We start from the raw sequence: 27,883 nt of genomic DNA, 5'->3' as shown, positions 1-27,883 counted from the left end.
TGCATTACTAACTCTAAGTCTTGCACTCTGTGTTTTACTTATTTCTGGCCCATGCATTATGTCCATGTTACTTACTCCTGACCCCTGAATTATGTGCATTACACACTCCTGACCCTTGCACTGTGTGTTCTGCCCTTCTGAAACCTGCACTCTCTGCATTTCTTGCTTCTGAGCTCTGCACTCTGTGCATTATTTGTTCATGACCCCTGTACTCTGTGCATTACACTCTTGACTCCTGACCTCTGCATTGAGTGGATTTCTCAATCCTGACCTCTGCACTCTGTGCCTTACTCCTGACTGCTGCAGTTTGTGCATTACTTTCTCCTTACCTTTGCACTGTGTGTTTTACTTACTCCTGACCTCTGTGCTCTGTGTACTCTGGACCCCTGTACTCTGTGCATTATTTACTCTTGACCTGTGGACTTTGTGCATTTCTTACACATGACAACTGCACTCCATGCATGTACATTACTTATTTCAGGCCACTGCACCCTGTGCCTTACACACTTCTGACCCCTACATTCTGTGTTTTACATACTCCTGATCTCTTCGCTCTGTGGGTGTCATGGATATGCAATAAAGTCTGGCAGCTTACCTGTCTCCATCTGTTCATTAGAGGCCTGACCCTGGTTGCCTTTTTATCACCTCTCCTTCCTGTATGACCCCACCCAGGCCATCCCAGGAAGTCTATATTAACTGTTGTACTACAGGTCTGCAGTGCTGTTCAACCGTGTTGTTAGCTTAAGTTCCTGTCTGCAGTATGCTACGATTACCTTCCTGTGTAACATTTTTGGCTCGTCCCTGACTTCTCCTGTTTGCCTGTGACCCTGACCTTTTGCCTGTCCCTCGGTTACCCTTGTCTGCCTGTTGCCCTGACCTTGGCTTACTCATCACTTTCGCTTGTCCTGCTTGCTGCTTCCCCTCTCTCCCTGCGGAGCGTGACCTAGGGGATCCCAGGGGTCGCGACCTGGATCCAGCTGCGGCGAAGGCCATCCTCACCACTAGAGGCTCTGGTGAACACAAAGCTGGGTCTTAGACTCCGCGCCCTGGGGAATCTTGGGTTCACGCTTCATCTCTGATAGCAGTCGGCTATAGGGTTCACTACCATGTGGTGCATCCCTGACCAGAAACAGGGTGCACTTGTCACCTGGCCACAGGTGACCTGACAGTGGGTTACACACCCATAATTCCTGCACTCTTTGCGGTACACGTGCCTGACCCTTTTGACCCCTGAATTCTGTATGTTATGTACTTCTGAACTCTGCATGTGTGCATTATGTACTCCCGAGCCCTGTACCCTGTACCCTGTGAATCACTCCCTCCTGACCTCTGTACGTTACTCACATCTGACCTTGACACCCCATGCATCGCTTACATCTGACTCCTGCACTCTCACTCTGCAGGGTACATACTCTTGGCCTCTGCACAATGCTACTGACCTCTGCACTCCATGCATTACTTACTCATGTTTGTTCACACATATATATATACAGTACAGACCAAAAGTTTGGACACACCTTCTCATTCAAAGAGTTTTCTTTATTTTCATGACTATGAAAATTGTAGATTCACACTGAAGGCATCAAACTATGAATTAACACATGTGGAGTTATACATAACAAAAAAGTGTGAAACAACTGAAAATATATTTCATATTCTAGGTTCTTCAAAGTAGCCACCTTTTGCAGCAGACACATCTCTAGAACTGTTAAGGAGACTGTGTGAATCAGGCCTTCATGGTAGAATATCTGCTAGGAAACCTCTGCTAAAGAAAGGCAACAAGCAGAAGAGACTTATTTGGGCTAAAGAACACAAGGAATGGACATTAGACCAGTGTAAATCTGTGCTTTGGTCTGATGAGTCCAAACTTGAGATCTTTGGTTCCAACCCCCGTGTCTTTGTGCGACGCAGAAAAGGTGAACGGGTGGACTCTACATGCCTGGTTCCCACCGTGAAGCATGGAGGAGGAGGTGTGATGGTGTGGGGGTGCTTTGCTGGTGACACTGTTGGGGATTTATTCAAAATTGAAGGCATACTGAACCAGCATGGCTACCACAGCATCTTGCAGCGACATGCTATTCCATCCGGTTTGCGTTTAGTTGGACCATCATTTATTTTTCAACAGGACAATGACCCCAAACACACCTCCAGGCTGTGTAAGGGCTATTTGACCAAGAAGGAGAGTGATGGGGTGCTGCGCCAGGTGACTACCTCTTGAAGCTCATCAAGAGAATGCCAAGAGTGTGCCAAGCAGTAATCAAAGCAAAAGGTGGCTACTTTGAAGAACCTAGAATATGAAATATATTTTCAGTTGTTTCACACTTTTTTGTTATGTATAATTCCACATGTGTTAACTCATAGTTTTGAAGCCTTCAGTGTAAATCTTAAATTTTCATAGTTATGAAAATAAAGAAAACTCTTTGAATAAGAAGGTGTGTCCAAACATTTGGTCTGTACTGTGTATATGTATGTGTGTGTATATATATATATATATATATATATATATATATTTATATATATATATATATATATATATATATATTTATATATATATATATATATATATATATATATATATATATATATATATATATATATATATATATATATATATATATATATATATATATATATATATATATATACACACTTTATCTTCAACATTTTACTGGGTTGTTTTGTAAGTATTGCACATGAAACTTGATTATTTTTGTTTTTCAGACTTCATTAGCTGAGTTGAAAGTAATTGTATTTATATATTTAACAGCTCTCATCTGAGATCACCATAAACATTACAGAAGATAAAAAGCAATATTCATTAGATGGTGGTAAATTAAATGCTTTGATCTGCAGTGGAGCATTGACTTTCTCAGCTGATGGTAGATCTGTCTAGCATCAGCTGTCTTATGTTTGTTGTCCTTCTAATATACAATACACTGTATCTATTTTTTATTTTATTTAGCAGACCACTGTGTTGACTTTATACAAAGGACATTCAGGGGTCTGAAGCTCACAAATTATCTGGCATTAATTATGGTGCTTTGCACAGGGAGAGTTTATGAGCTTCAATAAACAAGGGTATTTTCATCAAAGGCTTTGTTTTCCATATTTCTAGCAGCTAGCTTGGGTGCTGTTCGAGTTAATGATGTTTTCCCTTTGTCTCTGTAATTTCTTTTTATAATCATCTGCAGTGTGCTGTGATTGTTGCATACACATATTAAAAATGATAGAACTGATTTAATTGTTTTAGTAATCACATCTTGTTAGTTCATAACATATTATTTTAAACTCTCTATTTTTTAGATGCTTAGATAAAGCTGTAAAATAGTTACATACTTCTTAAGTACACCCTTGCACATTGGAGCTTAACTGTAAGAAATTAGCAACTAACTTAGATGCAAAACGGTTGTTCTTCATTTATCAATGTATTCAACAAAATGTTGTGTATTCTATGATACCTGTATCTGAAGCTCTTGGCAGCCAACCAAGAGCCATTTTACAAAGGCAAGAAACATATTTTGTACTGTAGATGAGACAGATTTCATCTGAAATCACTCAAATACAATTAAGAAATGGTCAGAGGCAAGTTTTATTTTGTTGAAATGCAAACTTTAAAATATTTAAAAATATATAAAGTGATTGCAAATGTTTTTAAAATAAGAAACATGCCATACTTACCTTCTCTGTGCAATGGTTTTCCACAGAACAGCCCTGATCCTACTCTTCTGGGGTCCCCTACTGGCACTCCTGGCTTCTCATGCCTTCTGAGTACCCCCCAGCACACACTCATGTGTGTTGGATCCTGAGCCACACAGTGTGTGTCTATTGACACAGTGTGGCTCGGCCTCGCCCCCTGCTTCCTTGTCATTGAATTTGATTGACAATAACATGAGTCAGTGGCTCCCACTGCTCACTGAGTCCAGTAAGGAAGGAGCGAGAGAGCAGCTCCTAAAATCTTATATTTTACATTATATGCATTATAAGTAAACCACCTTTAGGTCAGGTTCACACTAGCTGCGGCTCCCAGCAGGGGTCTGGTTCATCCCTTTTCTCAGTTTACAGGATGAATCAGGGCCGAATTTTTGCCTAAATTCAGACCCGAAAACTGAGCCAAAGACACAAAATTGCAAAAGCATAATTGCCCGGATTCACAAAGCACTTGCGCTGACGTATCTCCAAATTGCAAATATGACGTATCTCCAAAGTGCAAATATGCGCCTGGCCCTAAAAACAGGCTTCATCCCACCGACGTAACTTGTCTACGCCGGCGTAGAGTGGGCGCATATTTACGCTGGACGCATGTGGCGCTCCCATTGATTTTGTATTCAAATATGCAAATGAGGGAGATACAGCAATTCACGAACGTACGTACGCGTCTGGCCTAAAGTTATTCCCCATAAAGCAGGTGTAACTCAGCAACAGACGTGCACAGGTTAGCTGGAGAGCAGTTGCAGCAGCGCCGTTACGGACGAGCTGAGCAACCACACTTGCAGGACAACACATCTGTATGCCAACATGCCAGGGGCAGCCATGGTCATAGCACTACTGCGTCCACAGGCACGGAGGATGGCACGGGAGAGGATATACCGAACGTGCATGAACGTCTTTGGCATGGGGGAATCGTAGGTGAGTGAGTAACTTGTATAGCGCAGCAAATGCGAAACTTAATCGCCTCAAGGCGCTTGGAATCCAGCGTTGTATCGGTCTTTCAGAAGATGTGGGTCTTTAGTTTTTTCCTAAATGCCCAATGGTTTTCCTCTAAGCGTATGGTGGTGGGTAGAGCATTCCAGAGCCGTGGTCCTTTGGAGAAGGTTTTGGTTGGTTGACCGGAGCACGCGCTTGGTGACGTAGGGTTTTATTTTCTCGCTTAAGTATTGGGGAGCCTTCCCCTGTATACATTTCTGGGTGAGGCAGAGCGTCTTGAATGTCACCCTGTCCTTTACGGACAGCCAGTGAAGGGACCTCAAGACTGGGGAGACTGATTCCCACGGCTTTTTACCTGTTACCAGTCTGTCTGCCGTGTTCTGGACGACTTGTAGACGTGCAATCTGGTATTTCGGTAGTCCTATGTAGAGGGAGTTTGCGTAGTCGAGTCGTGAGTTGATGATTGTTCCAACCACTACTGCTGTGTCCTCTTTCGGGATGAAGGGGATGAGTCTACCTAGCATGCAGAGCAGATGATGAGAACCGCTGACGACTGATCCTACTTGTGCATCCATCATCATGTCTGAGTCAAAGATGACTCCTATACTTTTGATTTTATTGCTTGGCGCGATGGTTTGTCCGAGGATGGTGGGTGGTGTCCATGTGGTCCTAGAAATGGATTTCCTATTTGCGTGAAGGATGAGTAGTTCTGTTTTGGATCCGTTGAGTTTGAGGGAGCTTTCGGTCATCCAATTGTCGATCAGTGTGAGGCACTTTCCAAGTTCATGAAATTGGTCTTTTTTGTTGGTGATTCGAAGGTAAAGCTGCGTGTCGTCCGCATAGGAGTGGTAGCGCAGGTCCTGTTTGCTGATGATTTTGAGGAGCGGGCGGATGTAGAAGTTGAAGAGTACGGGTGAGAGGGGTGATCCTTGCGGGACTCTGCATGTGGTGGTCCATGTTCCTGATGTAAAACCTCCAAGTTTCACGGTCTGAGTGCGATTTCCTAAGAAAGATGCGAACCACGGTAGGGCCGCGTCAGAGACTCCTGCTACTTCTTTGAGTCGCGTGAGCAATATGTTGTGATCTACTGTGTCGAAGGCTGCACTAAGGTCCAGCAGCACTAGGAGACAGGATTCTCCGTCATCTGCTGCTTCAAGGGCGTCATCCCATATCTTGAGAAGAGCCGTTTCTGTGCCGTGGCCTGGGCGAAAACCTGATTGTAGAGGATCTAGGAGTTTGTGGTCGTCCAAGTGGGGCTGAAGCTGTTGCACTACTGCTTTCTCCATGACCTTGGAGATCGTGTTCAGGCTTGTTACCAGTCTGTGCTGGTTAGGGTCTTTCGGGTCGAGGTTGGGCTTCTTTAAGAGGAGTTTTATTATGCCTTGTTTGAGGTTGTTCGGTTTGAGGTTGAGGTGTATCGCATCTTCAGATTCAGCCCTGATGCCATCCTGGAATTAGCCACAGCCCTGCATGATGAAATCACCAGCCAGACAGAACGCTCACATGCAGTGCAGCCACTGGTCAAGGTACTGGCAACACTCCATTTCCTCGCCAGTGGATCTTTCCAACGTACAAGTGGAGTCGTGTCTGGGATGTCACAATCCACCATGAGTAGATGCGTGCACCAGGTTGTCCCTTCAATCCTCACATGCATGTCCCACCACATCATCAAACCCACCCATGAGCACCTGCGGCAGAAGGCAATGCAGGATTTCTACAGAATTGCCAGATTCCCACGCACCGTGGGTGCCATTGATTGCACACATGTGGCACTACGACCCCCCCCGTGCCACAGAGCACATATACCGCAATCATAAGCAGTGGCATTCCATCTACGTACAGGTGATAGCCGATGCACACTGCCTCATATGGCACGTCCGTGCCAAACACCCAGGGGCCAGCCACGACAGCTACATATACCGTCAAAGCAACATCCCAACAGAATTCGAACAGAACGTGTACAGGGACAGCTGGCTGGTTGGTGAGTGACATGGGTGTCAGACATGACTGTCCGACCCCATGATGCAGACATTCGAGGGGCACATGCACAACTAACATCCTCCTGTCTTTTCCCTTCCAGGTGACTCGGCATATGCACCTGGGCCCCATCTCCTGACTCCATACCGGAATCCCTAAACCAGAGGCGAGAGAAGATACAATGCTGCACACATACGCACCCGTGCAGTGGTGGAGCGCACATTTGGCATCCTGAAGTCCTGTTTCCAATGCCTTGATAAGTCTGGGGGGACCCTGTTGTATTCCCCAAACTTTGTGTGCCAGATCATCGGTGCATGTTGCGTTCTGCACAACTACGCCATGAGAAAGGGCTTGGAGATTGACATATGTGATGACCTGACCCCCGAACCAGACAGTCCCCCCCCTGCCCAAGGCTACCCCGTCTGCTGAGGGAACAGCAGTCAAGAGTTGCCTCGTGGAACGCATCTTTGCACGTTACACACACACATTCATCATGGCACACGGACAATGCACGCATGCACGCATGCACACCACACCACCACAACAAAAATGTTGCTGTCTATTCATACCACATTCGGTCGTGGGGATAACCTCTCCCTGACGATCCAAGGTGACAACACGCCTTGCTGGCAGGAATGTCACACACACATTCACACACCAGTCACACTGTAGCCTGCACTCCTGACCGTGTGCAGTGACAAAAAAAAAAATAGGGATCATGCCATTGTCTGACATGGCATGCCCTTACAGGAGGACGGCACATCCATCTGTGCACATCTCTCAAAACAAAAATAAAGCTCATAGTCTGAGCGGCATACATCCAGAGAGTCATTTGCCCTCTCGTGGGCCAGGCCTCGTGCCCAGGGTTCAACTCCTCAAGAGTCGTGGCGACGACTGGGGTGGGGGGGTGGTGCATCAGGAGGAGGTGCATCCCCTGGGCTGTCGCTCCTGGCAGATGTTGCCTGCATGCCTTCCAACGCTACGGCAATGCGTGTTAGCACACTGTTCGCCTCAACCTGCATCCGCAGCTGTCTGGCGCTGGAGGCGCCTGTTCTGCCGACCCTCCGCCTCGATGGCAGCAGTGTTGGCCTGTACGGCCTCTCCCATGCTCTTCACCTCCGCCACGAGGCCTGCTGCTGTGGCCTGCAGCTCCCCAATAGCCATGGTATGACGCTCCAGGCTGGCCTGCACATCCGAGCCATGGTCCCCAGATGGTGAGGGACCCCCTGCTACTATGCAGTGACGCATGGCCTCAAGGGTCTCGGCTTGGTCACCCATGCATGTGACCATGGCAGCGCAGTTTGCGCTCACCTCCTGCAGGCAGTCCGAGATCGAGCTGGTATGCTCAGCCTGCTGGGTGAGGCACTGATGCATAGCGGCTGCGGTGCCCTGCACAGCCACTGTGCATTCAGCCTGGGTCTTTGCTGAGGAGGCCAGGCTGTCAGCCACACGGGGCAGGTCACAGGCAAGATCACCCATGTGGCGTGTTTGCCTTGCCTGCTCCCTCTCCAGCCCTTATTGGAGGGATACAGCTACACCCCTGGTCTTCCTTAAAGCCTTCCTGGGCGATGGAGAGGCTTGTGTCCGTCCGGACAGGGTAGCCCCGGAGGGGTTTCCCCTGGATGGGGTAGCCCGGGAGGGGGTTCCCCTGGATGGGGTAGCCTGGGAGGGGGTTCCCCTGGATGGGGTAGCCCTGGGGGGGGTTTCTCTGGATGGGGTAGCCCGGGAGGGGGTTCCCCTGATGGGCGTGGAGGTCTCTGAGGGTCTGGGGAAAATGGAAGCCTCCTCAAGATAGAGGCATTCCTCAAAATCAAGATCCACCGGCTCCTCCACAACTACCTCTAGAGCAGAGGTGTGGGCACTCCCCTCCACCGATGGATCATGGCTTCCTGGGGGGTCAGGCTGAGGCTGAGGATGTTCCGGGGATGGCGTGGGTCGGACACCAGCAGCAGATGGCCCAGCTTCCTCCAGCACATCTGTGGATGACACAAAACATTCACATGTTGGTGGACCCACACACTTGTCACATGTTCCCTTGCACCCCCTCACATTCTACACACCGAATGGGGGATAAAACACACTTACCTCTCCTCAAGTCCTGGTCACTGGAGTCAAAGCCCTCCAGGCCCTCCACCTGCTCTTGCTCTAGACAGCTGGCGATCACCTCCTCCTCAGCTGTCAACTTCAGAGAAGAAGCTGGTCCGCCTCCCGTGCCCCTGAGGTGCCTCCTCACCTTGGCCAGCTTCTCCCTGACCCGCCGCCTCATGTCATTTTTTTTTTAATGTCTTTGGAGGTCCTGGTCTCATGCCCAAGAGCATTGATCTCCAGGGTGATCTTCTGGAAGATCTCATTCTTCCTTGCCTTGCTGGTCCTGGCACTCTGTGCGCCATGGAGGTACACATCATACTGCACTATTGCTGAGGTCAGGATCGCCTTCTCTTCCGATGAGAAATTTTTCTTCCTCCTCTCCCTGTCCACCTCAGCATCTGACATGGCTCCGCAAAAGTACTGTGCTCCAGGGGGAAGACAATGAAGCTGGTGTACTTTTGCGCTGGATGGGCGTATGGCTGGGCGTATTTATGTGCTCGGCGTAAGCCGGTGGGCCAGCGTATCTTAGGAAGTTGCGCCGGTGTAGTTGTGAGCATGCGCATAGGGGTGCTGGGCATACGTGCGCGTTACGGCGCATGAGCCGTTCATGATATGCCGGGCGTAAAACATTGCACCACGCTCGGACCATCATTTGCATGGGGTCACACTCACTTCCACCTACGTCGGTCTGCGCCTTCGAAATCTACGCCACGCCGATGCAGCTTTGGGAGCACTGGCTTCCTGAATCCCATGCTTGCCTCTCTGGGCTGCGCCGGCGTAGCGTACATTGAAATGTGCTACGGCGGCATAAATGTGCGCCGCTGATTGTCAATCTGGGCCAATGTTTTCACCTCCGTGCTTGACTGAAGGGATGGTGTTCCTACGGTCATAGGGTCATAGTCAGCATTTGTCCTTCTCCAAGTTGGGTAAATGCCAAAGAGCTCAATTTTGGTCTCATCTGACTACAGCAATACCTGCTGATGGTGTCCAGTCCACCTCAGTGCTGCCTGCTGATGGGGTCTAGTCTACCTCAATGCCTTCTAATGGGTCCATGCTGCTGCCAAGCCTGCCTCTGGTGATCAGATGTCCGCTGCCAGGCCTGCCTTTGATTATCTGCTGTCTGCTGCCAAGCCTGCCTTTGGTGATCCACTTTCCCTTGCCTTTGATAATCCACTGTCCTCTGCCAAGCCTGCCTCTGATGATCCGCTGTCTACTGCCTAGCTGGCCTGTGATAATTCTCTGGCTGTTGCCCAGCTGAACTTTGCTTATCTCCTGGCCACTGCCCAGCCAGACTTTGCTGATTCCCTGGCCACTGCCCAGGCGGATTTTGCTGATTCCCTGGCCGCTGCCCAGTTGGACTTGATTCCCTGGCCACTGCCCAGCCAGACATTGCTGATTCCCTGGCTGCTGCCCAGCCGGTCTTCGATGATTCCCTACCTGCCTCCCAACTTGACGCTTGTATGAAGGTTAAGCTTCCGCCTGCTGATAGGATTGAAACTTCCATTATTGTCACGTGGCTTGCATGGGTTACTACCTGTTTGGTCTAAGATCCCTATTGTTGCCTGTCCCGAGTTACTTTTGCAGTCATTTTCTCCTGTTGCACCAAGGCTGGTTGGTCCAGATACCCACTTTCAATGTGTGAGCTGCACCCGCTAATATAGTCCCAGCAGTAGAGATCTCCTAGGGAAGGATAGAGTTCCATTTGAACCTTGTCCTGACCTCTGTGGTACATGTCCTATCTGTCAGGTCACCCGTAGCCAGGTGACACGTGCACCCCGTTGGGGTCAGGGATGCACCTCAGGGTAGTGAACCCTATAGCCTACTGCTGCTATCAGGGGGGAAGCGCAAACCCAAGATCACCCAGGGCGCAGAGTCTAAGACCCAGCTTTGTGTTCACCAGAGCCCCTAGTGGTGAGGATGGCCTTTGCTGCAGCTGGATCCAGGTCGTGACCCCTGGGATTCCCTAGGTCACACTACACAGGGAGAGAGGGGAAGCAGCAGGCAGGACAAATGGTAGTGATGGGTAGGCCGAGGTCAGGTCAACAGGCAGACAAGGGTAACCGAGAGACAGGCAAAGGTCAGGGGCACAGGCAAACGGGAGAAGTCAGAGACAAGCCAAAAACGGTACACAGGAAGACAATCGTGGCACACTGCAGACAGGAACTTAGGCAAAGCAACACTGTTGAACAGCGAACCAGACTAGCAGTGCAATGGTTAATATAGGCTTCTTGGGATGGCCTAGGGTGGAGCCATACAGGGAGGAAGGTGAGAAGAGACAGTCAGAAGGAGGGTCAGGCCTCTAATGAACACATGGAGATCAGGTATGCAGGCAGACTTTGTTGCATATCCATGACACTATCCTTCTCCAGTCTGGCATGGTTCAGCACTTGGCTTTGAGCATCCTGAAGGGTGGCTATTCTCTTTTAGAGACCTCAGTATGCTCATTCGCTGTTAAAGGTTTAAGGGGGTGGCTCACATCCTTCATTGGCTCATCAGTCTCGCCATGAGATCTTAATCTGGTCCTGTCAGCAATACAAAAGCCTCCCCTTGAGCCCATTTGGGATATCCCTTACTCTAAAAAAAAAAAAATTGTGGCTATCATGTCAATTTGACAGAATTTGGAACTGGCAGCCTTGTTCTTCATTTTGCTTCTTTGGGAAAAGGTGGTTTTTAGGCCCCAAGCCTCCTTTCTCCTTAAGGTGGTTTCTCCTTTCAAGCTCAATCAGGAAACCATCAGGCCTTCTCTGTTTCCAGTTTTGAAGCATCCCAAAGAGATGTCTCTACATTGTTTAGATGTAGTATGAGCAGTGAGATTTTCCTTTTATCTTGTCTACGGGCATCCTAATTCTTGTTCCACTATTTCTAGGTGCCTTAGGCAGGTCATCACTACAGTTTATTCATTGAAATATAGGAATTCTCTATTTCCATTTTAAGACTTACTCAGCCCATTCATTGTCGTTAACTCACTCAGAATTACAGGGCTGCCACCTTGTCCTGTGTTAACATTTGTTATACCAGATGGATGTTCATGCCTCTGCTGAGGTCTGCTTTGGTCTTAAAGCCCACAGTTGTATTGCTAGGGACCGTCTCATGGTCTTGATTAATGGTCTGGCCTGTGGCCTGTACTTTATAATTAAGAAATAAGGATTTTTTGACCTACCTGTAAAATCCTTTAATTTCAATACAGAACACAACACCCCCCCCCCCCCTCCCCTTATGTCCTGGCATATACTCTTTCTTAGGATTCCAGGATTACTGGAAGTGGGTTATGCAGTACTAACAACTTTGTTTGCCAGTGTATTGATCTGTAGGTGGCAGTTTATTATCCATGGATGCGATTAATGTAAGGGGAGATCAGGGTCTTAGGATCACTTGCAATTGTTGCCTGGCTCACCAGTGCCCATCCATGCTGACCACTAAACTGACCTACCAGACCCCTACACTGACCCCCCTGACACCTACACTGATCCCCCCTGACACATATACTGATCCCCCCTGACACCTACACTAATCCCCCTGACACCTACATTGACCCCCTTGACACCTACACTGATCCCCCCTGACACCTACACTGATCCCCCCCCCCTGACACCCACACTGATCCCCCCTGATTACCACACTGATCCCCCCTGACACCCTCACTGATCTCCCCTGACACCCACACTGATCCCCCCCCCTGACACATACACTGATCCCCCTCCTGACATATACACTGATCCCCCTCCTGACACCCACACTGATCCCCCCTGACACCCACACTGATCCCCCCTGACACCCACACTGATCCCCCTTGACACCCACACTGATCCCCCCTGACACTTACATTGACACCCACACTGATACCCACACTGATCCCCCTGACACCCACACTGATCCCCCCTGACATCCACACTGATCCCCCTGACACCCAATACTGATCCCCCCTGACATCCACACTGATCCCCTAATACATACACTGATCCCCCCTGGCACACACACTGATCCCCCCTGGCACACACACTGATCCCCCCTGACACCCACTTCATTTCACACTCCCCTCCTTTCTGGTATCCCGGTCCCCTTTACAGCCATCTTCTTTCTTTGCAACAAACACAGTTCCCTTTGTCAGTGCCCCCTCCCTTACCTTACACAGTAGGGAGAAGACAGAGGATGCGGCATGTCCGAGCAGAAGGCGGGAGCTGTTCAACTTTCCATGTAACAGACAGACAATTGGTTGCTAGGACTGCCCCTACCAACAAATCACAGGCTTTTTAACTTGAAAAATTGGACAGCTCCCGCCTTCTGCTTGGACATTCTGTGTTTTACCTGCTTATTGTAAGGATGAAAGCGGCGGTGGTGGAAGGAGGAGTTATACAGGAGAGAAGAGGTGTCAGAGTAATAACTTACCGAGGCCAAGATGCCAAGGGCGGCTCACCTTTGCGACTCGATGCGATCCACCCGCTGGAGTTTGAGACAGAGGGAAGGACGCACCAAGAGGCACCGGGTCCAGTGGCAGGAGGGAATCCAAGGTGGACCGGGAACTGGATAGCCGAAGCTCACTGGAGGCTGTTCAGAAGCACACCGGAAATAGTCCAAACAGAAGGTGCCCACGGGAAACAAGGTTGAAGATAATACCAGGAACGAGCCGGGGTCAGGGGCTGAAGCAAGCAGAATATCCAAAGTCCAAAGCCAAAGGTCAGGGAATAAAGAGATCAGGTAGTCCAAGTCCGAGCCAGGGTCAAAGGGTTACAGAAAGCGACAATCCAAAAGCAGGCCAAGGGTCAGGTAACAAGATATCCAAACAAGGTTTTCAGCAGCAAGGTCAATCCAGAAGCTGCAACGAACCAGCAATTTGCAAGGAGGAAGGGGCTGGTTTAAATAGGCCGCTCAGGCCACTGATTGGTCTGAAGTAACACAGAGTTTAGAACCAGGCTCCGACGGACAGCAAGAAGAATATCAACTGAGCAGTGGCTCAGAGGCAAAGACCTGGACCAGCAATGGAGAGGTCCTGGGTTCAATTCCACCCAGAGTCAACTGGGGGATGACCACGCCTCGCCGCCCGCCCGGCACGGTAGTGATCATGAAAAGAGGACACCCAAGCAGGATGTTCAACAGGTTCACTGTTGTCACCTCCAGCAGCGATACTCTGCTGCCTGCACTGGAATCGTGCACATGCAGTAGTTGCAATGGGTCCCGCCACCTTCCTCTCCAGCCAGCAGTCACAGTGTATGCAGGCAGTTTGCTATGCACTGGACAAAGGGGCCCCGCATATCGGTATCGGGGCGTCGGCCACAGTGAGAGTGGAGCTGTCAAATCTAAGAACTGATGTCGGGGATGGGTGGGGCCGAATATTAGCCCCGCCTATCCCCGACATCAGTGCTTAGATTTGACAGCTCCACTCTCACTGCGGCTGCACGCCCCCGGCTTGCCCACCAATCACTGAATGTTTACACTGGGGGCTAATAATTCTACATGAGAAATACGAGACCCAGGGCTTTTTGGGGAACCATTTGGGGCTCCAGCCCCCAATGCTCCTGCCTTGGAGTGAGTAAATTATGAGCTGATTTAAAGCTTAATTTCAGGCAAACAACTAAATACACAGTTGAAATACATATTTAGGAGCTGTTCTACCAGCCACAGGCTTTGTATTCTCTTTATCCATTTCCAAGATTTGCAAACCACTGCCCTATAGCAGAGCCTAGTTGGTGACTTGATTTTCTGTACTGAAGTTAGAACTACAGATGGGTCTCCGCCAGTCCCAGCCTGTGATTGGACAGTGAAGGAGCAGAGATTCATGAGGTCACCTCTCTCCTCTTGTTAGCATGTTCATTGTCCTGTATTTGACTGTTTTTTTTTTGTTTTTGTTTTTTTATTCTGTTTTTTTATTCTGTCTGGTTTTCAGCTTTAAAAAGATGATTATGATATGTGTTGGAAAAATAAAAATGCAATCAGAACTTTCTAAGTTTTATTACAGCAGTATGTTAAAATATTCACTCATGAGAAGTATAAATGTTTCATACTCAATTTTTATTGAAGTGATTCCAAAAATGAAATTTCAGCCAGTAAAAGACAGATTGCTCAATAACTGTAATACTATTTCTGCAAGCAATATAAATGAGAATTAGATATCGCATAGACATAAATTGTATTCAGAAGTTCGACCTACAAAGAAATACACGGTCTTAGATAAGAATGAGTCCTTTATGATCTACGGAAAAAGAAAGAACACTACATAGTTAAGTTTATTACATTTTAGACAATGTTGCTTGTAGAATTTTCAACTCAGGATTTCTCTATTTTGCTGTAATAGAACATTAGAACAATCAGCATTTGATGCTAGAAAATTACTTATAACCCCCAAGCATTATTTATTTTATGAAACCAGAGGCCCTCGAAAATAAAATGGTGGCTGTTATAATTTTATTTTATTGTTGTTTATAATGCTTTAAAGGAGCATGATTTTATTTAAGCAATTAGGACCAATGGTTTAACCACTTAAGCCCCGGACCAATATGCAGCCTAAAGACCCAAGGTGTTTTTACATTTCGGGACTGCGTCGCTTTAACAGACAATTGCGCGGTCGTGCGACGTGGCTCCCAAACAAAATTGGCGTCCTTTTTTCCCCACAAATAGAGCTTTCTTTTGGTGGTATTTGATCACATCTGCGGTTTTTAGTTTTTGCGCTATAAACAAAAATAGAGCGACAATTTTGAAAAAAATGCAATATTTTTTACTTTTTGCTGTAATAAATATCCCCCAAAAACATATATAAAAACATTTTTTTTCCTCAGTTTAGGCCGATACGTATTCTTCTACCTATTTTTAGTAAAAAAAATCGCAATAAGCGTTTATCGATTGGTTTGCGCAAAATTTATAGTGTTTACAAAATAGGGGATAGTTTTATTGCATTTTTATTAATTTTTTTTTTTTTACTACTAATGGCGGCGATCAGCAATTTTTTTCGTGACTGCGACATTATGGCGGACACTTCGGACAATTTTGACACATTTTTGGGACCATTGTCATTTTCACAGCAAAAAATGCATTTAAATTGCATTCTTTATTGTGAAAATGACAGTTGCAGTTTGGGAGTTAACCACAGGTGGCGCTGTAGGAGTTAGGGTGCACCTAGTATGTGTTTACAACTGTTTGGGGGTGTGGCTGTAGGAATGACGTCATCGATCGTGTCTTCCCTATAAAGGGAATGACGCGATCGATGCGCCGCCATAGTGAAGGACGGGGAAGCCGTGTTTACACACGGCTCTCCCCGTTCTTCAGCTCCGGGGAGCGATCGCGACGGAGCGGCTATAAACAAATAGCCGCGCCGTGGTCCCGGATCGCTCCCCGAGCGGACCCGACCTCCGCATGTAGCGGGGGGGGGGGTCCCGATCGGACCCCCCACCCGCTAATAGGCGAGGACGTACGTGTACGCCCATGTGCCTGTACGTGCCATATTGTGGACGTATATGTACATGCGGGGGTCGGGAACTGGTTAAAGGGAAATGGAGATGACTGTATTTGAATAAATCTTCATTAATATACATACCGTAAATAAATACGCCCTACCCCGAAAATAAGCTTTAGTGTGTTTTTTGAGACTAAAATTAATATACCCGGTCTTATTTTCGGGGGAAACACGGTATTTGATGTTTCCCCTGCCCTGATCAAACACAAATCTATTTCACACTGTGACGACAGGGAAACTTACACCAACCTTTTGTTCCCTTTGAATCTGCAATCAGAAGGTCCATCACATTCAGCATCAATCCTATATAAAGTTTTTTTCAATTAAGAAAAGAGAGGGGATAGTTTGCGGTGCGTTTTAGTAGCAAAATGATAGTGATGAGAAAGCACAATTTCTTTGTTTACAAAATTTACAAAAATGCTTTATTCATAAATACAGAGTATACAAAATATACAATTGATTAGTTTAAAAAGGGAAAAGTGGACAACCAGTTGTTGATTTGATTCAGTGGATAGTAGAGAGCATCAATCAGTTGGAAATACAGATGCAACTGGAAAAGGAAATCGCATAGACCCTACATGTTTCGTGGACTTCCGCTTCTTCAGGGGAGGGAGCGATATCCAATCAGAATAAACAACCACGAGTTGCCCACAGTTGGTGACAGACACAAGGTCCCGCCAAGATTGAACTGGTCATGCGCGTATTCATAAATAGCGATTTGGAGAGTTAATTAACCAGAGACATCAGTGAGTAATTAGGCTGCAGTGCTAGTTCAATAGAGGAACCATGTGGATTCCACAGAATGACTGCAAAAGATCTATATAGAGATCAGAGGCAGTGTGGCAAAGCCATATAGCACAGTATGATTGGTGTATATAAAGCCAGAAGAAAATCAGCTACTTAGTCCTGCAAGGACTTTCAGGGCTCCGTTGGGTTACAAGTCCAGTGAGTACTCTCATGATATGTGCTGTGCAGTTCCTTGCAGGACTAAGTACAGTAGCTGATTTTCTTCTGGCTTTATATACACCAATCATACTGTGCTATATGGCTTTGCCACACTGCCTCTGATCTCTATATAGATCTTTTGCAGTCATTCTGTGGAATCCCCTCTCTTTTCTTAATTGAAAAAAACTTTATCTACCTATTTGGGATTAGGTGCCTTTTCCTCGGGTGAATCTATACATTTTGAACCATATCTATACAATTATCAATCCTATATGACCTTCTTCTATCCATTTCCGTAACACACACATTTTCTATAGCCACTATAGCCAGGGGTCAAGTCCTGGGGAAAAAAGTGTGGGAACTCCCATCCAAGATCCACTCCCCCACCAAAAAAAAAAAAGATACGCTCTTATGCATAATTACTAAACCGCATGTTGTTGTTTTTTCGATCCACTGCACCTTAGTAATCCTTTATGTTACTGGCCGCTTCCTGTATATGAATTCATCGGGTAGTGTGCGGGTAGTGTGCTCTCCTGAGAGCTTTTGTTATTGTTCCCAGGAGACATTGCGGAGGTCTGCCGCGAGTTATCGCGGGATTTAGAAAGAACTTTAAGTTCTTTCTAAATCCCGCGATAACTTGCGGCAGACCTCCGCAATGTCTCCTGGGAACAATGACAAAAGCTCCCAGGAGACATTGTGGCATCGAGGAAGTGACGGAAAATACCCACACACTACCTAATGAATATATATACAAGAATCGGACAGTAACATAAAGGATTACTAAGGTTCGCCTGCCCCTGAAAGTGACTCGAGCTGGGCATCGCCGCTTAGTGAAGGATTGGCTCGGGCAGCTCGGCTGCTCTTGGCTGCTCTAGTCCTGCAAAGGGAACTGCGTTCCTGCTTTGAAAAAAGTGCAGGGACTTGAGCCCTGACTATAGGTCAAGAATGGCGTTTCAAAATTCTCACCAGATGGCACCACTGCCTTTACTTACTACATAGGTTTTATTTGTTTTATTCATATAACGTGATATTATTGGCTGTAAGTGCTTTTGTCCTGTGGCCATTTATTATGTGTTTCCTTTCTTCAATTTATTTTTATTTTTTTATCTGCTTTGTTTATATCCTATTTGAAATCTTATAGTTTAAAAACTATTAAAAAAAAGCTCACCATTATCAATATTGTAAAGAAAATTCCCTTTGCACAGTAAACATTCTCTTTAGTGAATCCAATCCATGGCATGGATTTCTGACACTTCGTTAGCTTGAAAATGAAAATACTTTGTTGGCAATATGTTTGTTGGAAGGTGATACTTTTTCCTTCATGCATCATGCTTGGACTGTTCTTTTTAGGTTTTGAATAAGTAGCACTGTCAGGTTTATTTTGTTGTTTATGGCCCATTTGGGAGACTTAACTTCCCGTCCTATCCCATGTCCACGCGTGAAATAAGGAAAATCTTCCCATTGGTCCAGATGTTGTAACCCTACCCATCGCTTTTAAAAACAAGATGCTTTATTTCTCTGTGTGCCTTGTTTTTTCTAACATCCATATTAATTAAGCAACTCTCTTCTTAGGTTGACTTGTGCAGCAAAAAGCTTGATCGTGCAGAACAATTGATTGGAGGTTTAGGTGGTGAAAAAACAAGATGGAGTCAAACTGCAATAGAGCTTGGAAAAATTTATATTAACCTTACAGGCGATATCCTAATTTCTTCTGGAATTGTAGCTTACCAAGGCGCTTTCACTTCTAGTTACCGACAGGTAATTTTATTGGAAAAATGTATTTTGAAGTATGCAAACCGAAAATTGTGAGATATTTTACAATATATTATTAGATATTTCTTACTCCCCTTCAAGGATCCATTGTTAAGACCAGATAACAAATATTTAGCTATTGTCAGTTTACTACTACCATTCTTATTATGTTCTGCTGCAATCTATGTTTCTGTATTGTGCAGAATGTCACACAAGCAATATAAATGACATCTAATCTTTCAAAACAAACCTTACAGTAGTCACAGTGAAAAAGCAAGAACACTAAGTTGACACCAAATTTGTATCTTTATTGTTGATTCATTAATACACAGTGCTTGGCTTTTCACATACAGTAAATGTTTGCAAACTAATAATGTGATTTGAGAATGTTAAAATGGGGTCCCAGTGTTTTAGAATTTCAGTAAATGAGTGTACTGCATTTCAAATATTTATTTAAAAATAAACAGATGGGCTGGGAGTTTCTGTATGTATTTTAGGAAGCTTTAACTTTCATCTAACAGGTATCTCCCAATTGTCACCACATTTCTAATGCCAATCCATGCTGAAGGTGACATTTTTGAAGGGTTTATGTACCGGTATATGAATTCTAAAGCATTGTTTCTTTTTTGTCTTTTCTCTTTTTTTATTCTCCTCCCTCTTTTAAGTATCTCAATAGCAGAGATCCAAGGATACACTGGTATCAGTTATCATTTGTTTTATTGTATATTTGTAGGGTTCAGTGACCTGTCATGGGTCATCTTAAAGGCGACACATAAACCATACATGCACATCACAATAGTGCACTCGCCATACTGGTTCAACAAATTTTACTGGTTAAGGTATAGAAAAATCATATAGCTGTCTTAGATCAGAGTAGTCCCAATACTATTAACTGTTTAACGCATCAAAGTATGCTTCCACAAGTCACAGGCATACTCACCTACCCACCCCCTCAATTAAAATACTTGGGGTCTAAAGCACTCCTCTTGATAAGTGTGTACAAACGCACAACTTCTAAGAATAACAATATTTTTAAGCATTTAAAATTGTCAGTAATCAAATTTAGCAAAAAGAACAAATTATAAAGCAAATATGTACAAAACAATAAATGTATTAGGTAAACCTTCATTGTGTTATGCTACTTGAGACCCATTGATCTCAGTACATACAGTCTTAGCATAAAATCTAAAAGCAAAATTGCTGCGTAACCAAATTGATCTCAAAGATGATTGGACTTCCCAGGATTTTTTTTCTAGCAGATATTAACTAATCGGTTAAAGTGGAGGTTCACCCTTTAAAACATTTTTTGACATCACACAAAGTCGCGCCATCCTACCAACACAATGCCGGTGTTTTTTTTGTCAGCACATAACTCTTAATCCCGATTTTCACCTCACGGCGATCCCGCGGGAGTGGGCGTTCCCAAGCACTGCCTGTGATTGACAGGCTTCCGAACGGCGCATACTGCGCGTCACAGGTTGCCGACAGAACCCGAACGTCGGTGCGCAGGCGCCGTATAGAGCCGCACCGACGTTCGGGTTTTTCCGGCAACCTGTGACGCGCAGTATGCGCCGTTCGGAAGCCTGTCAATCACAGGCAGTGCTTGGGAACGCCCACTCCCGCGGGATCGCTGTGAGGTGAAAATCGGGATTAAGAGGTATGTGTTGACAAACAAAAAAAAAACACCGGCATTGTGTCGGTAGGATGGCGCGACTTTGTGTGATGTCAAAAAATGTTTTAAAGGGTGAACCTCTGCTTTAACTAGTTTCAGTTACAAAACTTTGCAAATAAGTAAGTTTTCTCCTTCACTGATGGGCACTGATAAGGCGGCACTGAGGGGCACCAATGTGGTGGCACTGATGAGGTGGCACGGATGGGCACCGATGATGGGCACGGATGGGCACTGAAAGGCGGCACAGATGGGCACGGATAGGCAGCACGGATGGGCACAGATAAATGGCATGGATGGGCACGGATAGGTGGCATGGATGGGCACTGATAGGCGGCATGGATGGGCACTGATAGGCGGCATGGATGGGCACTGATAGGTGGCACTGATGTACTTTAATGTATTTTACTGATGGATGCCAATCAGTGACAAACAATGCCTGCCAGTCAGTGATGCCCATTGTGGGCACTGATTGGCATCCATTGTGGGCACTGATTGGCATCCATTAGGGGCACTGTTTGGCATCCCTGGTGGTCTAGGGTGGCATACCTGGTGGTGGGCATCCCTGGTGGTCTGGTGGCATCCCTGGTGGTCCAGTGTGGGCATCCTCGGGGGTTCTGCGCTGATAATTGATCAGCACAAACCTCCTGTCAGAGGAGCAGCCGATCGGCTCTCCTCTACTCGCGCCTGACAGACGCAAGTGAGGAAAAGCCGATCACCGGCTCTTGTTTACATCGTGATCAGCCGTGATTGGACACGGCTGATCACGTGGTAAAGAGTGTCCATCAGAGACTCTTTACCTAGATCGGTGTTGCGGGGTGTCAGACTGACACCCCGCAACAACGATCGCCGCAATGTGCGCCCCCGGGGGCGCGCAGCGGCTCAATATCCTGAAGACGTCATATGACAGAGCTCAAAATTTCAAGTCCTGAGCCACTAGCCAGGCCTTTCAAGTTACTCACCACTAGTTGAACCACCTAACCCCTCCCCTGCCCCACCCCTAAGTCGGCCCCTAAACACGCCCTTGTAAATTATCTCATGAAATTACACTGTTAAATGTTTTAAGCAGAATTAAGTTCCAAAAATAAATATTATTAACAACAACGTTAACAATATTAACATAAAACATATCAGTACCCATCAGTGCAGCCTCACTGTGCCCATCAAATACAGCTTTACGGTGCCCATGAATGCAGCCTCACAGTCCCCCACTAAAATCAGCCTCACTGTGCCCCCATTAAAATCAGCCTCACAGTGCCCCATCAAGTGCAGCATCACCGTGCCCCATCAAGTGCAGCCTCACTGTGTACCATTAAATGCACAGTCACCTCCCCCCTCAGCTTTGGACCCCCTGCATGCTACACATTCACCTCTCCCCCTCTGCATGCTACACAGTCACCTCCCCCCCTGCATGCTACACAGTCACCTCCCCCCCTCTGCATGCTACACAGTCACCTCTCCCCCCCCGTGCATGTTACACAGTTACTCCCCCAGCATTGGACCCCCTGCATGTTGCACAGTCACCTGTTGCTCCCCCCCTGCATGCTGCACAGTCACCTCCCCCCCTGCATGTTACAGCCCCCCCCAGCTTTGGACCCCCTGCATTCTGCACAGTCACCTCCCCTCCTATTAGAAAGTTTGGTTGAAAGGCTATTTAAGGGAAGGAGTGGTTGGGCGGGGCTCAGCTGCAAATTATCACTGCCCTCCCCCCAAAAAAACTGGAAACAAACATGTGTAAACTAGCATCTCATGCTTATGATCATTATCATTATGATGTTCACAGCACATACTTTACTGGGTCAATGTCACATGGCTGTTGGCTGCTGACTTGTATGGCTGTACAGTGTTACAGTCTGTAACACACAGTACAGCCATAAAGTTAACAAAGTCAGTACCTAACAGCCATGTGACACTGACCCAGTAAAGTATGTGCTGTGCTGTGATCATCATAATGATAATGATCATAAGCATACAGTTGGAAAGTCCGGGAGCTGTACCTTGCTGACAGTGTCACTGTGTGCTGCTTGTCTGTGCACCGCCATCCGTTACTTGGAGGAGCCCTGCCGAGCGATCTCAGTCATCTCTTATTAGTCCCTCCCTCAGTTCACAGCCTTTACTGAGGGAGAACGATGTACGAATGAATCACTCCGCCAGGCATAGTAGGCAGTGGGAGGCCGCGACCGGAATTATTTATTTCATGCAGCGCGTGGCTTGACTATGGTGCCTACGCGCCCGAAAATGGAAATAAAGTCTCTCCCACTGTCTCCCGCAGTGTGTGCCCATGCCGGCCTGACACCCCCCCCCCTGCAGTGTGTGGCACCCCGGGGTGGACCGCCGCCCCCCTCATACTGCCTCCAGACTCGAAACAGCGCCTCACCCGATGTGCTGAATACCTCTCACAGCACGCGGCCCCTCCTCTCTTCTCGTCCATCCCAGGGGATACCCGCTGTGTGTGTGATAAGAGGAGACCGCTGCAGCTTCAGCTCAAATCGGCGCCACGGAAGTCCAGCCATGCCGCTCTGTTTCCTCCCACTGACAGTTTCCTGGCTGATGGCTTCAGCCAGGAAATGGTCAGCCTGCTCAGTCCCTGCACCTCACTCGCCCTGCACTAAACTCCACTCGCAAAATGCGAGCAGGCGAGTGGAATTTTTGAGGGCTGTCATATGACATCTGGTCAGGATATTGAAACCACTTTGCCGCCATCATTTTGCTATATGGCGGGCGGCAAGTGGTTAAATCTACAACTGATTGCAACACCTTTCCTTCTAGTTGAAATTTGGATATGGGATTTGATTGACAAATTATAATACCTAATACTATCAACTAATAGATGTAAAGTTTCTTTTTTGCATTTCTCTAGAAAAAGCAGATTGTTGCCTCCATTGGCAGATTTCTTGTAAGATTGTCTAGAATGCAGTTTTTTATGAATATTCTCATAGTTTGCAAACCCTAAAGATATGGATCTGGGTGAAGTCCAGTCTGACAGAGATACAATAATTGTCAAGTGATTAATATCACTTAAATCCAGAGGTGGATTTATGGAAGACTGTTTTACTTTTAGAAATGGTTCAATTACTGTATCGCTACCAGTTTTTTTATTTTACTACATTTAAAACTTATATTCTTAGGTATTGGGAGTCTCTTATTTTTATACAGTTGGTTTCCTGGTTTTAATATTAGCTTATGTCTAATCATGATTCCAAACGGCTTTATGTAAATTGATAGGCTGTTCGAACCAAATGAAAATTTATAGGAATATGAAACAAAAAAAACATTAATTAAGAAATATTTATTTAATCCCCCAGGCACTCTTGATATCTTTCAAATAGGGCTTTCCAAAGAAATAAAGGATTTGATTGATCCTAATCATTAACTGAACAAAAATGAAAAAGAGAGGAAAGCCCAAGGGGGAGACATCCAATCCAGGGAAATGTATAAAAGAAATTTTGTGTCAGAGTTTGACAACTGTTACATTTCAGCTATAACTCCAGACCTTGTTATTGGAAGTCACTGACATGAGTTGCATTAGTAAAACTTTGAGAGAAAATCCTCTGAATTATATGATGGAAATTCAAAAAAGCTTACCCAGTTACCTAAATGGTCCAGTTGTCTCCAGGAATAGTTTGGTTAGAGAACCATTAAGTTTGAATATTTAATTCTAAATTGCTAAGCCTCCCTTTGCAGCAACAGATCACTGCAACAGTCATCTAATAGTAACCAACTGATTATTATAAGGGATCTGCTTCTGCAGAAGTGTATGGGGGACTGGATAAAATATCCCGATCTGATCCAGCCCTACATGATGTCTGTTTTTTTTTTTTTTAATTAACACATGTTAAGTCAGCATTTATTGCTAGAAAATTATTAAAAGTGGTTCCAAAGTTAAAAGTATGTTTTTTTTAACTTAATGTAAAAAAAGTAAAGTAAAAAAAGTAAAGTAAGTAAAAAAAACAAAAAAAGTAAAAAAAGTAAAGTAAGTAAAAAAAACAAAAACTTTAATAGTGGCTTTCCCCCCAGCCTCCCCCAGCCCCCCAAATACCCAATCTCAGTCCAGCACTGTGCATGTCTGCAGCAGCTCTTCTCCCCTCTCCTGACTCTGAGGCCTCGTACACACGACCGGATCTGTCCGTTGGGATCTATCCGCGGATCAGTTCCAGCAGACAAATCCGGTCGTGTGTACGGCCTAGCGGACATTTTTCGGTGGACATTTCTCCAGCCGAAGGTTTTTAAGCGGATAAAAATTTCTTAGCATGCTAAGAAATCTATCCGCTGGAAACCTGTCCGTCGGACTGATCCGGTCGTCTGTACAGACTCACCAGATAAGTCCAAGCGATCCCCATCCCTCGCATGCGTCAAAGTGATTCGACGCATGCATGGAAGTATTTACCTTCCAGGGTCGCGCACGTCGCTGCGTCATCGTCGCGGCGACGGCGCAGCACGTCACCGCGTATGTTTTCCGCTTGGATTTTGATCTGATGGTGTGTACAGCCCATCAGATCAAAATCGGGAGCAGAAATGTCCGCTGGAAACGGTCCGGCGGACCGTTTCCAACGGATATCCTCTCGTGTGTACAGGGCTTGACAGGCTTGGCTGAGAGCAGCAGTTTCATTGGTTTCTGCTGCTGTCAGTCAAAACCTGTCCAGAGAGTGGGGGGTGGGCCCGAGCCAGGCTGTGTGACAATCTGGAGTGAGCATGCACAAAAGCCCCCATGGGAAGCAGCTTCCTATTGGGGCACTCGGTGAAGTGGAGGAGCCTGAATGATCTGGCGGGGGACCTGAGAAGAAGAGGATCCAGGCTACTCTGTGCAAAACCAGCTACTCTGTGCAATGGTATGACATGTTTGTTGTTTAAAAAAATATCAAGCTTTACAATCACTTTAAAGCCCCCAAATATTTATTTTTAAGAATAAACACACTAAAACAATCTAATACTCAACGTTTTGTTAAAATATAAAAGATGGGATTGCAACAAGTAAACGGGTACCAAATATGTCATGACTCCTGAAACAAACTATGGTGAAAAACGACTGTAACATTTTTCATGGGTGAATCTATGTATTGTTGATTGACGGGTGCAGGAGAGAGGGGGCGGTGCTCTTGCGCCCCCTGACTTTTGGGTTCTTTAGTCAAAGAGGAGATCAAGGAACATATATTCCTTGCAGGTAAAAAAAATTTGCATTTATTATAAAAAAATTTTAGGAACCTGTAAAGCATTGCACCCGTGATCAGCAGATCACGGGTGCAAACTCTGGCTCCTGCAGACCCTTTGTATGGGCAGGCAGTTACACAATGACATGAAGACTCATTGAACTACTTTGGGCACTCACTAGCGCCCTGGTAGATCATTGAACTACAAACTGTCAACCGCAAATGATGTCGGTACTTGTAGTTCATGCATTCACAGATCTCTGTGAATGAATGATGGGGCCATGTGGCCGTTCTTTTTAAATTGTTACAGTGGGTGTGGGGACAAGATCCCTAGCCCGCTGTCATGTTCCAACCTAAGAACAGTTAGAACATATAACATTTTTCCAAAGGTGAATGTATCCTTTAGGTTATATATAATTAAATGTATTAAGAAAAATCAAGGTCTCAACAAATTAACTGGATGGCATTTGTGTGGACAGTGCCATTCAGCATTTTTTATTTATAAACCAGGACAAACAGGGGGGTTGATTTACTAAAACTGGAGAGTGCAAAATCTGGTACAGCTGTGCATGGTAGCCCCAATCAGCTTCTAGCTTCAGCTTGTTCAGTTAAGCGTTCATAAAAAACCTTAAGGCTGGGTTCACATCTATGCAAATTAGATGCAGCTTACACTGCATCCAAATCGCATGACTTTTTTAAATACATACATTTTAATGAGGCTGGTTCACATATATGCGGGGAATTCGCAATGCGCATTGCACAGAAAACGTGTGTGTTTTCTAGGCATTGCGGTGCGAATTGGCTGCACATTATCTTCTATGGGAACGCATCTGATTCACAGATGTGTTCTGTTCTGAACACAAATTCTCTCCCTGCTCACTACACTTCCCCCCTCCCCCTCCCCTCTCCCAGGTCAGCTAATCCACAGCTACAACAGAGATGAACCGCTGAACAGCTGTTTTTTCTCTTCACAGAAAAAACAGAGCTGGAATTCGCACCACACAAGTGTGAACCCAGCCTGAAGCTGGTTGGTTTCTATGCAGAGCTGCACCAGATTTTGTACTCTCCGGTTTTAGTATATCAACCCCAATGTCTTTACACAAAATCCCTTCTGCCTAAACTGGGCTTACTATTATCTACTAACTATTTACACAAACAGATTCTACCCATATGCTATGCAATGTAACATCAACAAGTAAAGCAAGATGTCTAAAACTCAAAGGTTAATTTTAATGTTGAGATTTCCTGCTGTGCAGTCAAACAAATTATATTATTATGGTATCCTTGTACTAACAAGGAACAATTAATAATTTTTTTTTTATTTCAGCAACCCCTGAAAAATGCCAGTATATTGCGTACACACGACCGTTTTTCCTGATGTGAAAAATTACATTTTTTATTTAATGTCATTAAAAACGATTGTGTGTGGGCTTCAGAGAATTTTTCGCGACATTAAAAATGGGCTTTAAAAATTTAGACAATGCTCTAAATTTTTGCGTTGTTTTTAACGTTGTAGTTTTTAACGTCGTAAAAAATGGCCGTGTGTAGGCTTTAACGACGTGAAAATAATGTGCATGCTCAGAAGCAAGTTATGAGACGGGAGCGCTCATTCTGGTAAAACTAGCGCTCGTAATTCACAATTATCATGCTGTAACAGACTGAAAAGTGTGAATCGTCTCTCACCAAACTTTAACTAACACGAAATCAGCAAAAGCAGCCCCAAGGGTGGCGCCATCAGAATGGAACTTCCCCTTTATAGTGCTGTCGTACGTGTTGTACGTCACTGCGCTTTGCTAGAGCATTTTTTTTTTCACGATCGTGTGTAGGCAAGGCAGGCTTAACAATAATCGGGTTGAAAAAAACGTTGTTTTTTCTAGACCATTAAAAATGGTCATGTGTACGCGGCATAAGTCTTACTACTGCCTTTAGCCTCCTGATTCTGAGTACATCCTTCTAAATATACTCGGGAGGCAGGTACTTAATGCAATGCTAGTCTCCTTCCTCTAAATACCACCTTCTAATGGCAAGGCAATGTTGGTGGAAACAAGACTTATTCTCAGTATAAGTAAACCATCATAATGGAGTTTTCAAGCTACTCAAACAAGTGCATACATATGTTTAGTTAAACTGCAGTTAGATTTTAAGTGGTTAAAGCACTGTTAAATTTGCTTTTACTGCCTTCGGGCTACAAATACAGTCTCATAAGGTAATTTTTTT

At 45.7% G+C, this 27,883-nt stretch overlaps 1 protein-coding gene across 1 annotated transcript in view; it reads left to right on the top strand.

Moving 5' to 3' along the window:
- DNAH7 (dynein axonemal heavy chain 7) overlaps positions 1-27,883 on the top strand; it is a 438,794-nt gene that overhangs the window by 268,346 nt on the left and 142,565 nt on the right. Inside the window, exon 45 of the mRNA XM_040357086.1 lies at positions 18,671-18,856. Within this exon, the coding sequence (XP_040213020.1) occupies positions 18,671-18,856 (186 nt within the window). The remainder of the gene's footprint in view (positions 1-18,670; positions 18,857-27,883) is intronic.

The sequence above is a fragment of the Rana temporaria genome, chromosome 6 (assembly GCF_905171775.1).
Source record: "Rana temporaria chromosome 6, aRanTem1.1, whole genome shotgun sequence".
In the NCBI taxonomy this organism is placed as follows: domain Eukaryota; kingdom Metazoa; phylum Chordata; class Amphibia; order Anura; family Ranidae; genus Rana; species Rana temporaria.
This window is presented reverse-complemented; position numbering and strand designations above follow the sequence as displayed.